Raw genomic sequence first — 13,661 nt, 5'->3', positions numbered from 1 at the left:
CGAGGGCGACTCTGTAGGGATGGCGGGAGGCGTTCTAGACGAATAGGAAGCGTCCTTAATAACAACAATAACAACAACGACAGATGGTAACATCACTGCGAGTGCATCGCGCGGCATCGCCGACACAAACAAACTTCACTCACTTTAAGACGCACGCGGGCGCGCACAATAGGATTATGTAATTCGTTATTTTTTTTGCATATCGTTATTAATTACAGGAGCTTTACACAATCGTGTATCTTGCACATTAATGATTAATTGGACATTTTATTGTATTGCTGTGATTTTTTGTTCTACTGAAATGTTTTTGTCATTTAAAAAAAAAAACTATTGTGTTGGAGGTGGGCAGGGGGAGCGGGGGGAACGGTTTGCCAATGCAAGGCACCTCCTGAAAATGAGTCTTGATCCTCATTGAAGATTGCTCTCACAACACTCAAACTGAGTAAATTCGTTAATAAACATTAATTTGTAAAAAAAAAGGTTTTGTTATTGTGACCAATACTTTGATTGTACATTTCGCAAATAGTGAATGGTGCACGGATTATAATGTTTTAATGATAGATATGCACATATACACACATATACAAATAAAACTCCGTATAGCTTTACCAGACTGTTGGGGCAAGTGCTGTTAGCGAGTAGCTCCTGTGAAGGCCGGAACTGTGACACACGAGGGGGTGGGCGACCAGCACCTACGTCCGGCCGCCTTTGTCTCCCCAGTGGCGATGTTTTTACACACCGCACCAGGTACTCATTTCGACCTAAGGGAGGCCCAGGACCGTTTCAGATAATCGCCACTGCTGTTGGCCGTGAGCGAGAATCGAACTCGGGTCGCCGGGTACGGAGCTCAAGGCGCTAAAAGCTACACTGGACACACACAGACCCCCCCACACACACACAGACACCCACACACACACACACAAACACCCACACACACACAGACCCACACGCACACACGTGTGGTGTAACCCGAGCTATCGCTCTATGGCAGGGTTCCCCAAAATTCCAGTGTCTCGCGGAACACCACGCCACGTCTTTCCCCGTTTACCGACTCCCCATTCTAATGAAATCGTCCCCACGCTGCGCGCGCCCGATGATTTAGAAACACCTCCGACATGACGCGCTGAGCAATGAACGTTGTCTGATTGAGATCTCGGTGTACGTGTGTGTGTGTGTGTACACGTGTTCCGTGTGTGTGTGTGTACACACGCGCATCGCGTGCGCGTTAAACGTGTTCCACGTGACGCAGGTAACTTGAATTGCTTAGCGCGTAACGTGAGACGCGTTTAACAATCATCGGGCGCGTGCAGCGTGGGAACGAGTTAATTCGTATCTGAATGGGGGGAAGGAGTAAATTAGTGAACCTGGAGTGACGTGGCGTGGTGGCTGTGGTGATGGTGACGATTATCTGAACTCGTCATGGGCCTCCCCTAAGTCGACTCAGCCTCAAATGCGTACCGAGTGCGGTGTGTCAACATCGCCACTCGGGAGACAAAGGCGGCCGGGCGTGGTGTTGGCCACCTCACCTCCTCGTGCGCCGTTCAGACCTTCACAGGTGCTACTCGCTGACGGCACTTGCCCCAACAGTCTGTCGAGGCTATACGGGGGGCAATATCTTTGTCTTTGTTCGGTGGGCTGAGAGGATTGAAGTTTGGTGAATTCCTGATGTATTGTCACAAGGCAGTCCTCAGAAAATTCCCCGTGGTTTTACCCTCCGGTGTAAAATTCACCCTGTTTATATATATGTATTTCCACACACGCACATTATTGTTTTAATATATCACGGTGTATTTATTTTTTTTGCCGGTGGCATTTACGAAACAACGCGGCGTATCCCACTTACGTACATCGACACGTGACCAAGGTGGGACGTGAAGAATGCCGAGAAACAATGACAGAGTTGGACCGTGCACGAGTCAGAGTGCATTCTGGGTACAGGGCGGATATGCGAATTTGTTCATCCATAATATCGGTTGTTGTGCGGTTAGATCGCGTAAATACGATTGTGTCGTTAAACCCGCCACCACCCGACACAGCCAATCAGTAAGGTGTGTCACGTAAACAGAACGTGGCCAATTCGTTTATAGTACAGCACACCGGCGTGTTGGAGAGCAAATCCACAAAATTTACAATCGGAGTGTGTTGTGCATTTGAATTTTGTTGTGGATTTGTTCGGTGTGCTGTCCGAGTAACGAATTGGCCACGTTCTGTTTACGTGACAAACCTTACTAATTGGCTGTGTCGGGTGGTGGCGGGTTTAACGACACATCTATATATTTACGCGATCTAACTCAAATAAATATATTACGGATGATATTGGTCACGAAAGCCTATTCCGTGTTAAACGAAATTGTTGGCATATTTTTTTTTATTTTTTGTTGAATTATATATTAATATTGAAAATTGCAGCAGCATCATCATCGTAATTGCCACGTGACTTCGCGGTATAAACTCGCGTGAACGCCGTACAATTTAGTACTGATCCCAGGACGGGTAAGAGAGAGAGAGAGTTGGGCGATCGAAACCGTTGCAAATCGATTTAAACTAAAAATTGAATAAAATGATACACTGACCATAACCTATCATCCATATGTAACAAAGACAAAGATCCCCCGTATAGCCTGTAACAGACTCTTGGAGCAAGTGCTTTCAGCGAGCATCTATGAAGGCCAGCACAGCACACGAGGGGGTGGATGGCCAGCAACCAAGCCGCACCAGGTACTTATTTGAGGCTGAGTCGACCTAGAGGAGGCCCAGGACCGGTTCGGATAAATCGTCACTGGCGCTGGGCCGTGAGCGGTAATCAAACTCGGGTCGCCGGGTTCGTAGCGCAGTGCGCTAACCGCTACGCCACCGCTCCCCATCCGTATATAACCACACGCATGCACACACTCTGGTGGGTTTAAAACAACAACTTCGGCTCAAACATGAGCACCGCGAATACCAAAACACGTGATGGCAGAATCAGAATCCGTATTTATCCTGGAGGAATCCGACGAGCTATAAAGCTCTTTTCACACAGATGTCCAGTAGTGGATTTGTAGGGCCATTGCTCGCCTCCACACTGCTAGATTTAACGATATTCCCCGCGCCCCGCGCCACACGCACTTTGACCATACTTCACCCCGCTGGTTAGCTGAAGGTGGCTGTGTGGGGGGGGGGGGGGTGGTCCGGGTGGCAATCGAAGCCAGCGGAGGAGCTTACCGCGTTCACCGCGGGTGCGCTTGCACCACGTAGCCCACGCAGCTTCCAAATCGCACCGCTCATTTGCGGAGCTCATATCGTTCATTGGGCAATATTGTAATTGCGTACTTTTGTCCGGGAAGTAACGTTATCGGGAACAAACATTTAGTTCGTTGTGAATCCTATGGGGCTCTAATAAATTTTAGTAATTTAGTTTAAGAGTCATTTCCCACGTGTATTGCTGTTATTTTTTTATAGTTATTTGAATCGATAACTTTTAAGCTTAGCGCGGATCATTCATAGCCCAGACATTCCGAGGCCTATATAAAAATCACTATATATGTGTGTGTGTGTATTACACTTTCAGTAAATACATCAAGTATAACAAACAACCAAAACATCATCACGATAATCACAATAATGAAGATTTATTTTTTAGCAACTTTTTTTTAAAATAACAAGGCAAATCATTGACACAATTGTAACAATATTAACGTTAACAGAAGTCTATATATATAGATATAAAGAGTTTTATATATATAGACTTATATATAGAACTCTTTCGCCGGAGGTATAACCGCGAAACATTTACAACAACGCGAAAAAGTCGCGAAAATGCGCGCGCGCGCGTCAATCGATTCGTAAAATAATCAATTAATTAGCATCATCATCATAATCGAAATCAACCTCGACCGCCGTGAATTGGCTTTTAAGTGTCGATTCATCTTGCGAATCAGGCGGTAATATTTGTTTAAAAGCCAGTCTTTTTATAGGCCTCTCATTAATTAACTGGCACCCCCCCTCCCCCGCCGACCTCATTTGCATAATCGATGAGTTGGTACATTGACACGCGATCACGTCTTTTGTGTGACGGGCGTTCAGTCACGACGTCTGCTGTGCGATGCTTTAAAGTGATTGTAATTGCTGTGTGAATGTGTTTCTATGAATTACGAACGCGTGTGTGTGTGTGTTGTACGTGTGTGTATGCATGTGTATGTGTGTACGTGCGTGTGTGTACGCGTGTATGTGTGTACGTGCGTGTGTGTGTATGTGTGTACGTGCGTGTGTGTGTATGTGTGTACGTGCGTGTGTGTATGTGTGTACGTGCGTGTGTGTGTATGTGTGTACGTGCGTGTGTGTACATTTATGTGGCGAGCGACAGTGTAGCGGTTAGCGCTACGCTGCGCTATGAAACTGCCGACCCAAGTTCAACTCTCGCTCACGGCCAACACCCAGTGACGATTATTTGAACCGGTCCTGGGCCCCCCTCCCCTAGGTCGACTCAGCCTCAAATGAGTACCTGGTGCGGTGCGTAAACATCGCCACTGGGGAGACAAAGGCGGCCGGGCGTGGTGCTGGCCACCCACCCCGTGCCGTTCCGGCCTTCATAGGTGCTACTCGCTAACAGCACTTGCCCCAACAGTCTGTTCAGGCTATACGGGGGGTCTTTGTCTTTTGTGTACATTTACCTGTCCATGTGTAAGCCTCGATGTGGGGAGCGGTGGCGCACTGCTTAGCGCGCCGTGCGCTGCTCCCTCTGCGCCACCAACCCCGTGATGGTGAGCCGAGTTCGACTCCCGCTCACGGCCAGTATGGGTGACGAATATATTCACCGGTCCCTGGGCCTCCACTAGGTCGACCCAGCTTTAAAATGAGTACCTGGTGCAGTGCGTCAACACGAGGTTTAAACATCAATGCACGGTATATATCACTGGGGAGATAAAGGCGGCCGGGGGTGGTACTGGCTACCCACTCCTTCGCGCGCATTGTCGGTCTTCATAGGTGCTCGCTAACAGCACTTGCCCCAACAGCCTATGCAGGCTATACGGGGGATTATGTCGTCGTATTTTTTATATTCACACAGTCTACAGTACAGTAATCGATCACCTATTAAGGTGGTGGTTTGGCCAGAACCACGCCCGGACGCCTTCGTCTCCCCAGTGATGACGTTTACCCGAGTACTCATTTACATCCGAGTCGACCTAGAGGGAGACATCGCTCGCCACTGACGTTAGCCGTGGCCTGCTATCAAACTTGCGCCGCCGTTTCTCGCACCCCACACACGCGCGAACACACACACACACGCACACATAGACAACATATACAGGGGTGCTTCAAACAAAATGTTTTTAACACTTCTGAGAATTTGCAACAATACAGCGAGAAATGTGCCGCCTCTGGAAACCACCTGGAGACGATTCCAGGCACGCGTTGACAATGACGGCGAACGAGTGGGAGACCCTTTGTAACTTCATGAAGCTATTAAACATTACATTTGTTATCACGTTACAGTGCCTTGTCCGTTCTTTTTCCATGAAAAAAAAACCGATCGTCCCATGTCGGTGTTAACATTATTTTGTTTAAACACCCCGTATATTGGTGCACATACAACATACATCATATACAGAGGCAAAGATCCCCCGTATAGCCCACGGAGATTGCTGGCGCAAGCGCCGTCAGTACGGCGCACGATTGCGCGGTGTAATCAAAATCGCACAGACAAAGGTCCCCTGCCCCCCCCCGTGTAGCCTCAAACGACTGCGGGGGCAAGTGCTGTTGGCAAGGAGCACCTATGAAGGCCGTCACGGCACATGAACGAGGTGGATGGCCAGCACCACGCACACATGCCACACCTACCATGTACGTGTGGTCGCTAACAGCACTTGCCCCAACAGTCTATGTAGGCTAAAGGGGGCATATTTGTCCTCGTGTGTGTGTGTGTGCGCGCGCTCGCTGACAGCACTTGGCACCTCACCTGTCTGTTAAAGGCTCTACGGGGGGTCTTTGGCTTTGCTGTGATGGTGCGCGTCTGTGCGTTGACGTGCACGCGTACACATATATACAAAGACAGAGATTCCTCGTATAGCCTTAAACGGACTGTTGGGGCAAGTGCTGTTAGCAAGTAGCACCTATGAAGGCCGGAAGGGTACACGAGGGGGTGGATGACCAGCAGCACGCCCAACCGCCTTTGTCTTTCCAGTGGCGATGTTTACGCACCTCACCAGGTAATAATTTTGAGGCTGAGTCGACCTAGGGGATGTCCAGGACCGATACAGATAATCGTCACTGATGTTGGCCGTGAGCGGGAATCTAACCCAAGTCACTAGGTTCACAGCGCAGCGTGCTAACCACTACACACTACCGCTCCCCACACACAGGCACATGAACACACATGAACACACACACACACGTCCACGTGAAATGTGATTCTTTGTTTGAGCGGTAGTTGAACACAAGACATCAAATACACCACTTGTCATTTACTTCGTAAAAAATAAGCATTACGACCGATTAAAAAAAAAACGAATTACGTAAAGTTAAATAAGTTTCCTTCGAATTGGCAATTGTCCGAAACGTCATAACTTATGTTCTTATTGCAGGGATATAAATATATATGTTATCTTGCGTGTATATATTTAAACATTGCGAATAGTCATTTGCCTCCGTGTCGTCATTATCATTGCCCCCACTTTCCAGTATAAGATCTGAACGCGTAAATAAAATGAAAATCAGAAGTGTATTTTTTTTCCCGAGTAAAGCCCATTAGGCTAAGAAGCTTTACATCAATAAAGATTACGAAGGGGAGCGGTGGCGCATTAGTTTAGCGCACGGCTGCTCGATCACCCCAGTGGCGACCCGAGTTCGATTCCCGCTCATCACCACCATCACCACCACCATCATCATCAATGGTGAAGGAACACAGAAACCTGCAGAACCGGTTCTGTGGGCCTCCCCTTGAGTCGATCAACTCGGCCTTCAACACTGGAGGAAGACAAAGGTGGTCGGGCGTGGTGATAGCCACGTAGCGTCCCTTCCCCCAGTCCGTTAGAGGCCATACGGGGGGATCTTTAGTGGACAGTAACATATGCTCGCTCACAGCGTTCACCGCAGCGATTTATGTAGGCCATGTCGCTATAGAGAAGATATTTGATACTCGCGCGTGTATGTGTGTGTGTATACGCGTGTGTACACATGTACGTGTGTGTGTATACGCGTGTATGTGTGTGTACACATATACGCGTGTGTACGCATGTACGTGTGTGTGTGTATACGCGTGTGTGTGTACACATATACGCGTGTGTGTACGCGTGTGTGTGTGTACACATATACGCGTGTGTGTGTACGCGTGTGTGTATGTACACATATACGCGTGTGTAAACATATACGCGTGTGTGTGTACACATATACGCGTGTGTACACATATACGCGTGTGTGTGTGTACACATATACGCGTGTGTGTACGCGTGTGTGTACACATGTACGCGTGTGTGTGTGTACACATGTACGAATGTGTGTATACACGTGTGTGTGTACACGTGTACGTGTGTGTGTAAGTTTTGTATATATAGCGCTGGGGAGACAAAGGCGGCCGGGCCTGGTGCTGGCCAGGAACTCTTTCGTGTGTCGCGTCGTGCCGGGCCGTCTTAAGGCGCTCGCTAACACCACTTGCCACAACAGTTTGTTAAAGGCGGGATCTTTGTTTTTGTGTTTATATTGTATATATATATAAATTTATAGAGATTAGGATTCGATTAATCGTTTTATAAATGTTCTGTTTTGATACAAAATTGAGGTTTATTTGAATTACACACACAGCAGATTATATATATTTACGTTTAAATAATTGTATCACCGGGGATTAAATCAGCTCTCATTTTTCATTGTAGAGAGATATATATTAGTGTTTTCAATATACGAATTTAGAACGCAGTTAATTTTTTTTTAAATGACATTCAAAAAACCAATACGCGTTTCATGACTATTTCACAATTTCATCGTAAAATGTATCGGGTGCCCCGGTGGTTCATCTGTGACACAGAGATTCAGGAGCTCATCCCATTCAGAGTCTCTCTTTGTATGTTGTCGACCTTCTTTCGCACCGTACGTAGCCAATCGGAGGTGCTGGGGTGTTTGTATACGTGCACAGTGTACGCATTGTCAGTATGATTCGCTTGACCATATATACTTCACCACCGCTGCCGGATTATCTTAGTAGCAAAAGTAGCTACATCTGTAGTAGTAGCAACGTGCCCAGCACTTTCAAGGGCCCCGCTCGAAATGCTTTCAAGATATCAATTCCAGTTCAGTGATTCTGCACTTGCTCTATTACTACAGTACTATACCGCCCTTCAACTTTTATGAACGGCTGGGTGTTTGAGGTTAGCGATTTGTCGTATCAACTGGCTGTATAGTAAATGAAAAAATACAATTACTTTACTATGCAAGTTAACACAAATTGTGTTTTAATATTTGTGTGTTTTTTTTAAATGTAGGGCCCTTTAATAACATCATGCTACAGGCCCCGCACTTGCTTACTCCGGCACCGCTCACCACGCCGATCACTCGAGATTAATTTTGTATATCCGTACTCGGGAATCGAACTCGAACTCAATAGTGCAATGCAGTGCTAACCACTGCGCCACCGCTCCTGTGCCCCACGTGTGTGTGTGTGTGTCCTGTGCGGTGTATCAATAGGTGCTCGCTAACTGCACTTAAGACACAACAGTCTGTTTAGAGGTTATACGGGAATCTTCGTCTGTGTTTGTGTGTATGCATGTATATACATTACAATACAATTGTATAAACACTGGTATTGGTTTTTCATTCCGTGGCTGTAACGTTCACCTATGCACACAATGAGAGAGGCACGCGCACACACACACACACACAACGACAAATACATAACACACACAAACATAGACACACGCGCGCGCAGATATAGACATACACGCGCAGATATAGACACATACACACACGTACAGAACGTAGGAAAGACAAAGATCCCCCGTATAGTCTAAACAGACTGCTTGGGGCAAGTGTTGATATCGAGCACCTATTGAAGGCAGCCAAGCACGACGCCCGGCCGCCTTTGTCTCCCCATGAAAAAAACAAATACACGTGTGATACACACATGTATTATACATCAACACGCTGACACAATTGTGCAATAGGCACATACAGTCCATACAAACTTGTGTGTTATCAACATACGTAATAACACGTGACATACCATCCCCATACATCGGTGTGCAACACACACACACGTAATAATAATAATAAAGATAAAGATCCCCCGTATAGCCTTTTCGCGGACTGTTGGGGCAAGTGCTGATAGCGAGCAGCACCTATGAAGGCCAGCACGGCCCACGATGGGAGTAGGGTGACCGACACCACGCCCGGCCGCCTTTGTGTCCCCAATTGCTGATGTTTACACGCCGCACAAAGTTTGCCACTTGAGGCTGAATCGACCCTATAGGGGAGGCCCAGGACCGGTTCAGATAATCGCCACTGTGGAGGAATCGAACTCAGGGTTTGCCGGGTTTGTAGCGAAGTGCGCTCCACCCACAATAACACACGCAAACATACAGCACGACAGACAGACAGACAGGCACACGCACGCACGTGACGCAGCACACGCATTGATTGTGAATAAGCGATGCACGCAGAGTACATTTTTGGCATTAAGCTATTAGCGTGGGCCTCCAAACCCATCTAACCAAATATGGCATCATGGTGATACATACACAACATTAGCCGTCGCTCGAAACTAAGTGGCGGTGACGTTACCACGACGCTTGTGCCAGGCTAGGAGCACAAAAGCACAACAAAGATCCTCCCCCCCCCCCCATATAGCCTTAACAGACTGTAGGGGCAAGTGCTGTTGGCGAGCACCTATGAAGGCCGGAACGGTACACGAGGGGGTGGGTGGCCAGCACCAAGCCCGGCCGCCTTTGCCTCCCCAGTGGCGATGTTTACTACACACCGCACCAGGTAAATCATTTGAGGCTGAGTCAACCTGGGGGAGGCCCAGGACCGGTTCAAATAAATCGTCACCGGGTGTTGGCCGTGAGCGGGACTCGATTCCCGGGTCGTCGGGTTCGTAGCGCAGCGTAGCGCTCACTTCTACCACCCCCACACACACACACAGACACACAGAGACGCACACACAGACACACAGACGCACACACAGACACACACACAGAGACACAGAGACGCACACACAGACACACACACAGACACACACACACACAGACACACACACAGAGACGCACACAGACACACAGAGACGCACACACAGACACACACAGACGCACACACACAGACACACAGACACACAGAGACACACACAGACACACACAGACACACAGAGACACACACAGACACACACAGAGACACACAGAGACACACAGAGGCGCACACACAGACACACACAGACGCACACACACAGACACACACGCAGACACACAGAGACACACACAGACACACACAGACACACACACAGACACACACACACAGACACACACACACACAGACACACACACACACAGACACACACACAGACACGCGTCGTTGTTGCGTACAACATCACCCCCCGCCTCCACCCCGAGCCCCCCGGTGCCCGCAACCTCTACACCCTCCTCCTCCTCCTCCTCACTCTCCAGCGACCCCGCCCGTCGCCCCCCGGTCAGTACTTCCCGCAGTCGTACCCGCCGTAGTGACTCCCCGCCGAGCCGTAGAGCGGCGGCGCCAGGCGGAAGGGCGACATCTGGCAGCCGGCTGCCCCGCCGCTCGAAGCGACGCCACCCCCGACGCCACCCCCGACGCCACCGCCGACGCCGCCGCCGCCGCCCGCGTTCGCTCCGTCGTGCAGAGCCATGCGCGAAGCGGCGGCGGCGTCCAGGGCGAACGCAGCCGCAGCGGCAGCCGCAGCCGCCGCGGCCGCCTGCCCCTGCCCCGCGTACGACTGCCCGGGCAGCTGGGGCAGATCTCCCGTGGCGGCAGCCGCCTGCCCCAGGTACCAGCGGGCGGCGGCTGCGGCGGCAGCTGCCGTTGCAGGTCCCGCTGTGGGTGGCCGACCCGTGGCGGCTACGGAATAGTGATGCCCTCCTCCTACTCCTCCTCCTACTCCACCTCCTCCGCCGATTCCTCCGATTCCTCCTCCTAATCCAGCTCGCTGCATTTGCTGCAGTTGGGAATTCGCGGAGGTGCCGCCCATGCTTTGCTCGGACGCTTGACCCAGCAGTCCCAGAGTGCTGGCCAGAGATCCCGAGGCACCGCCACCGCCCAGCGCCTCGTCCACGGCTCCCGCTGCGTGGCCCGACCCGATGGCGTTGTGGCTGTGGTCGGACGACCTCTCGCCGGCGTAGAGGCTCATGGCTTGCACGCTGCAGTGGTAGTTCTTGGCGGACGCCGACGTGCTGGTCGAGGCGCACGACGCGAGATGGCTCTGGTTTTGCCCGCACGAAGGAGACACGGAAGGGGGAGTCGAACCGTAGGGGCTCAGCTGAGCGGATGACGGGTAGAGGGCCTTGGGGTGAGAGCCGATAATTGACGGTCGGCTGAGCTCTAGTTGCTGCTGCTGCTGATGGTGATGATGCTGCTGCTGATGCTGCTGATGGTGATGACTTTGTTGATGTTGCTGCTGTTGTTGTTGTTGCTGCTGTTGTTGCTGCTGCTGGTTGTGGTGGTGGTGGTGATGATGATGGTGGTGGTGGTGCTGGTGGTTTGGAGAAACGCGCGCCAGGGTCATTATCTTCTTCACGCTGAATCCACTCAACTCATTGTCACCGCCACCACCACCACCGCCACCACCACCACCACCGCCGCACGCTCCGTGATTCATGAGAATGGCACCGGGCCCCGTTGTCGCCACGACCGCTGAGCCCATTCCTCCTCCCGCCTCGACGCAGTCGGTGAGAATGTTCCCCGTGCTGCTGTCGGGACTCTCGATCTTGGGCACCACGGCCATCGCCGGAGGAGATGCCGATGGCGAGGACATTCGCCCACCACCACCACCACCTCCTCCCACCAGTGGCTCTGGCTTCTTCTCGGCGGGCGAAAGCGCCCTGTGTCCGGTTACCTTCCCATCGCCGCCGCCGCCGCCCTGCCTCGTGTCTCGATCGTCCTTCTCCTTGGCCGCGTCCTTCTTCTTGAACCTTCGGCGCCTGCGTAAGAAGCTGCCGTTCTCGAACATGTTGTACGAGTCCGGATCGAGGGTCCAGTAGCTGCCCTTGCCCGGCTTCTTGTCGTCTCGTGCCACCTTCACGAAGCACTCGTTGAGGCTGAGGTTGTGTCGGATCGAGTTCTGCCACCCTTGCTTGTTCTCGCGATAGAAGGGGAAGCGCTCCATGATGAACTGGTAGATGCCGTTCAGAGTGATCCGCTTGTCGGCCGCGTTCTGGATGGCCATGGTGATGAGCGCGATGTAGGAGTAGGGCGGCTTGACCATGTCCTTGGCGGCGGCGTGGTGAGAGTAGGGACCGTACGGGCGGCCGTGGAGACCTCCGGCGTACTGATCGTGCGCGTAGTGGACGCTCATCTGGGTGCTCACGGCGCCGTAGCCGTGATGGGTGCCCAGGTAGTAGTTCTGCTCGTTTAGGTACGGCATGACGCTGAGCGCGCTTGTCGGGTTCGACACCGGGTACTGGGTCTGCATCGTCGCCGCTCGCGTGTTGTTGTTGTTGTCGTCGTTGTTGTTGGCGCGTGGTGGTGCCTGTGGCTAGATGAGAGATGGCGTGGAAGCTAAGGAGGTAACGAGGCAGGCAGATGTCCCGATATTTAATTTGTTGTTGTTGGTGGTGTTGGTCGAGTTGAGTTGAAGTGGTGCGATGGATGACGAACCGATGCGCCGTCAAACGATGCCGGCACGCCGCGAAACGATTGATACCTATTAATGTGTGTGTTTATATATGTGTGTGTGTGGGTATATACACACACTAATCGATGTGTAGTAAAATCGGAATGAGTTCAAGAGAACGACAGTAGATGTTGGTGGGCGTCGTTGTTGTCAGCGGTTGCGACCTCGTCCTCTGCTGCTGCTGCTGCTGACGATGTTGCATCTGCCGCTGCTGATGCTGATCCTGCTGCTGATGCTGCTGATGATGCCGATGCTGCTCCTGCTGCTACTGCGGCCGATGCTGCATCTGCCGCTGCTGATGCCACCACCACCGCTGCTGCTGCTGCTGCTGATGATGCTGATCCTGCTTGCCGCTCGTGGTGCTGCTGCTGTTTATTTTCTAAGAAATCCGCTCCACTGCGCGCAACCGCCCTCCCACCGCCCGGCGCTCTTCCATTTAGCACCGAGCTGCGAACCCACCGCCGCTCTCTCGGAGCGAGCCAGCGAGAGATAAGGAGAGAGCGAGAGAGATGGGGCGGGTGGGGTGAGGGAGACTGAGTGCGAAGGACTGTGGCAACACAGTGGATCTCACTCAGAGCTGGCGAGAGAGAGAGCGAAAGCGTGGGCGGTCTTGTGGAGTTTAAATATCGCCCCAACTTTGGGGGCTTTTTTTTTCTCTCTCCCTCGTCCAAATTCTCACCCGGGTTTTAATTCGCAACGCGGGGAGGAACCGGAGCGGTGAGGTGGGAGACGCGGCCAATGGAGGGAGCCTGGGAGAGCGTGACTCCACCTCCTCCTGCTGCTGCTGCTGCACCTCCTCCTCCTCCTCGACCACCACCTTCGTCTTTCCTCCCCCCCCTCC

At 51.4% G+C, this 13,661-nt stretch overlaps 1 protein-coding gene across 1 annotated transcript; it reads right to left on the bottom strand.

The window, feature by feature from the left end:
• Positions 1 to 3,595: 3,595 nt before the first annotated feature.
• Positions 3,596 to 13,486, bottom strand: LOC116954151 (uncharacterized). The gene has a single exon (XM_032974619.2). The coding sequence runs from the start codon at positions 12,617 to 12,619 to the stop codon at positions 10,649 to 10,651; it is 1,971 nt and encodes a 656-aa protein (XP_032830510.2). The 5' UTR covers positions 12,620 to 13,486; the 3' UTR covers positions 3,596 to 10,648.
• Positions 13,487 to 13,661: the final 175 nt, after the last annotated feature.

Source organism: Petromyzon marinus, chromosome 54, assembly GCF_048934315.1.
Source record: "Petromyzon marinus isolate PM22_M1 ecotype Great Lakes invasive population chromosome 54, UKy_Petmar_22M1.pri1.0, whole genome shotgun sequence".
Lineage (NCBI taxonomy): Eukaryota > Metazoa > Chordata > Hyperoartia > Petromyzontiformes > Petromyzontidae > Petromyzon > Petromyzon marinus.
This window is presented reverse-complemented; position numbering and strand designations above follow the sequence as displayed.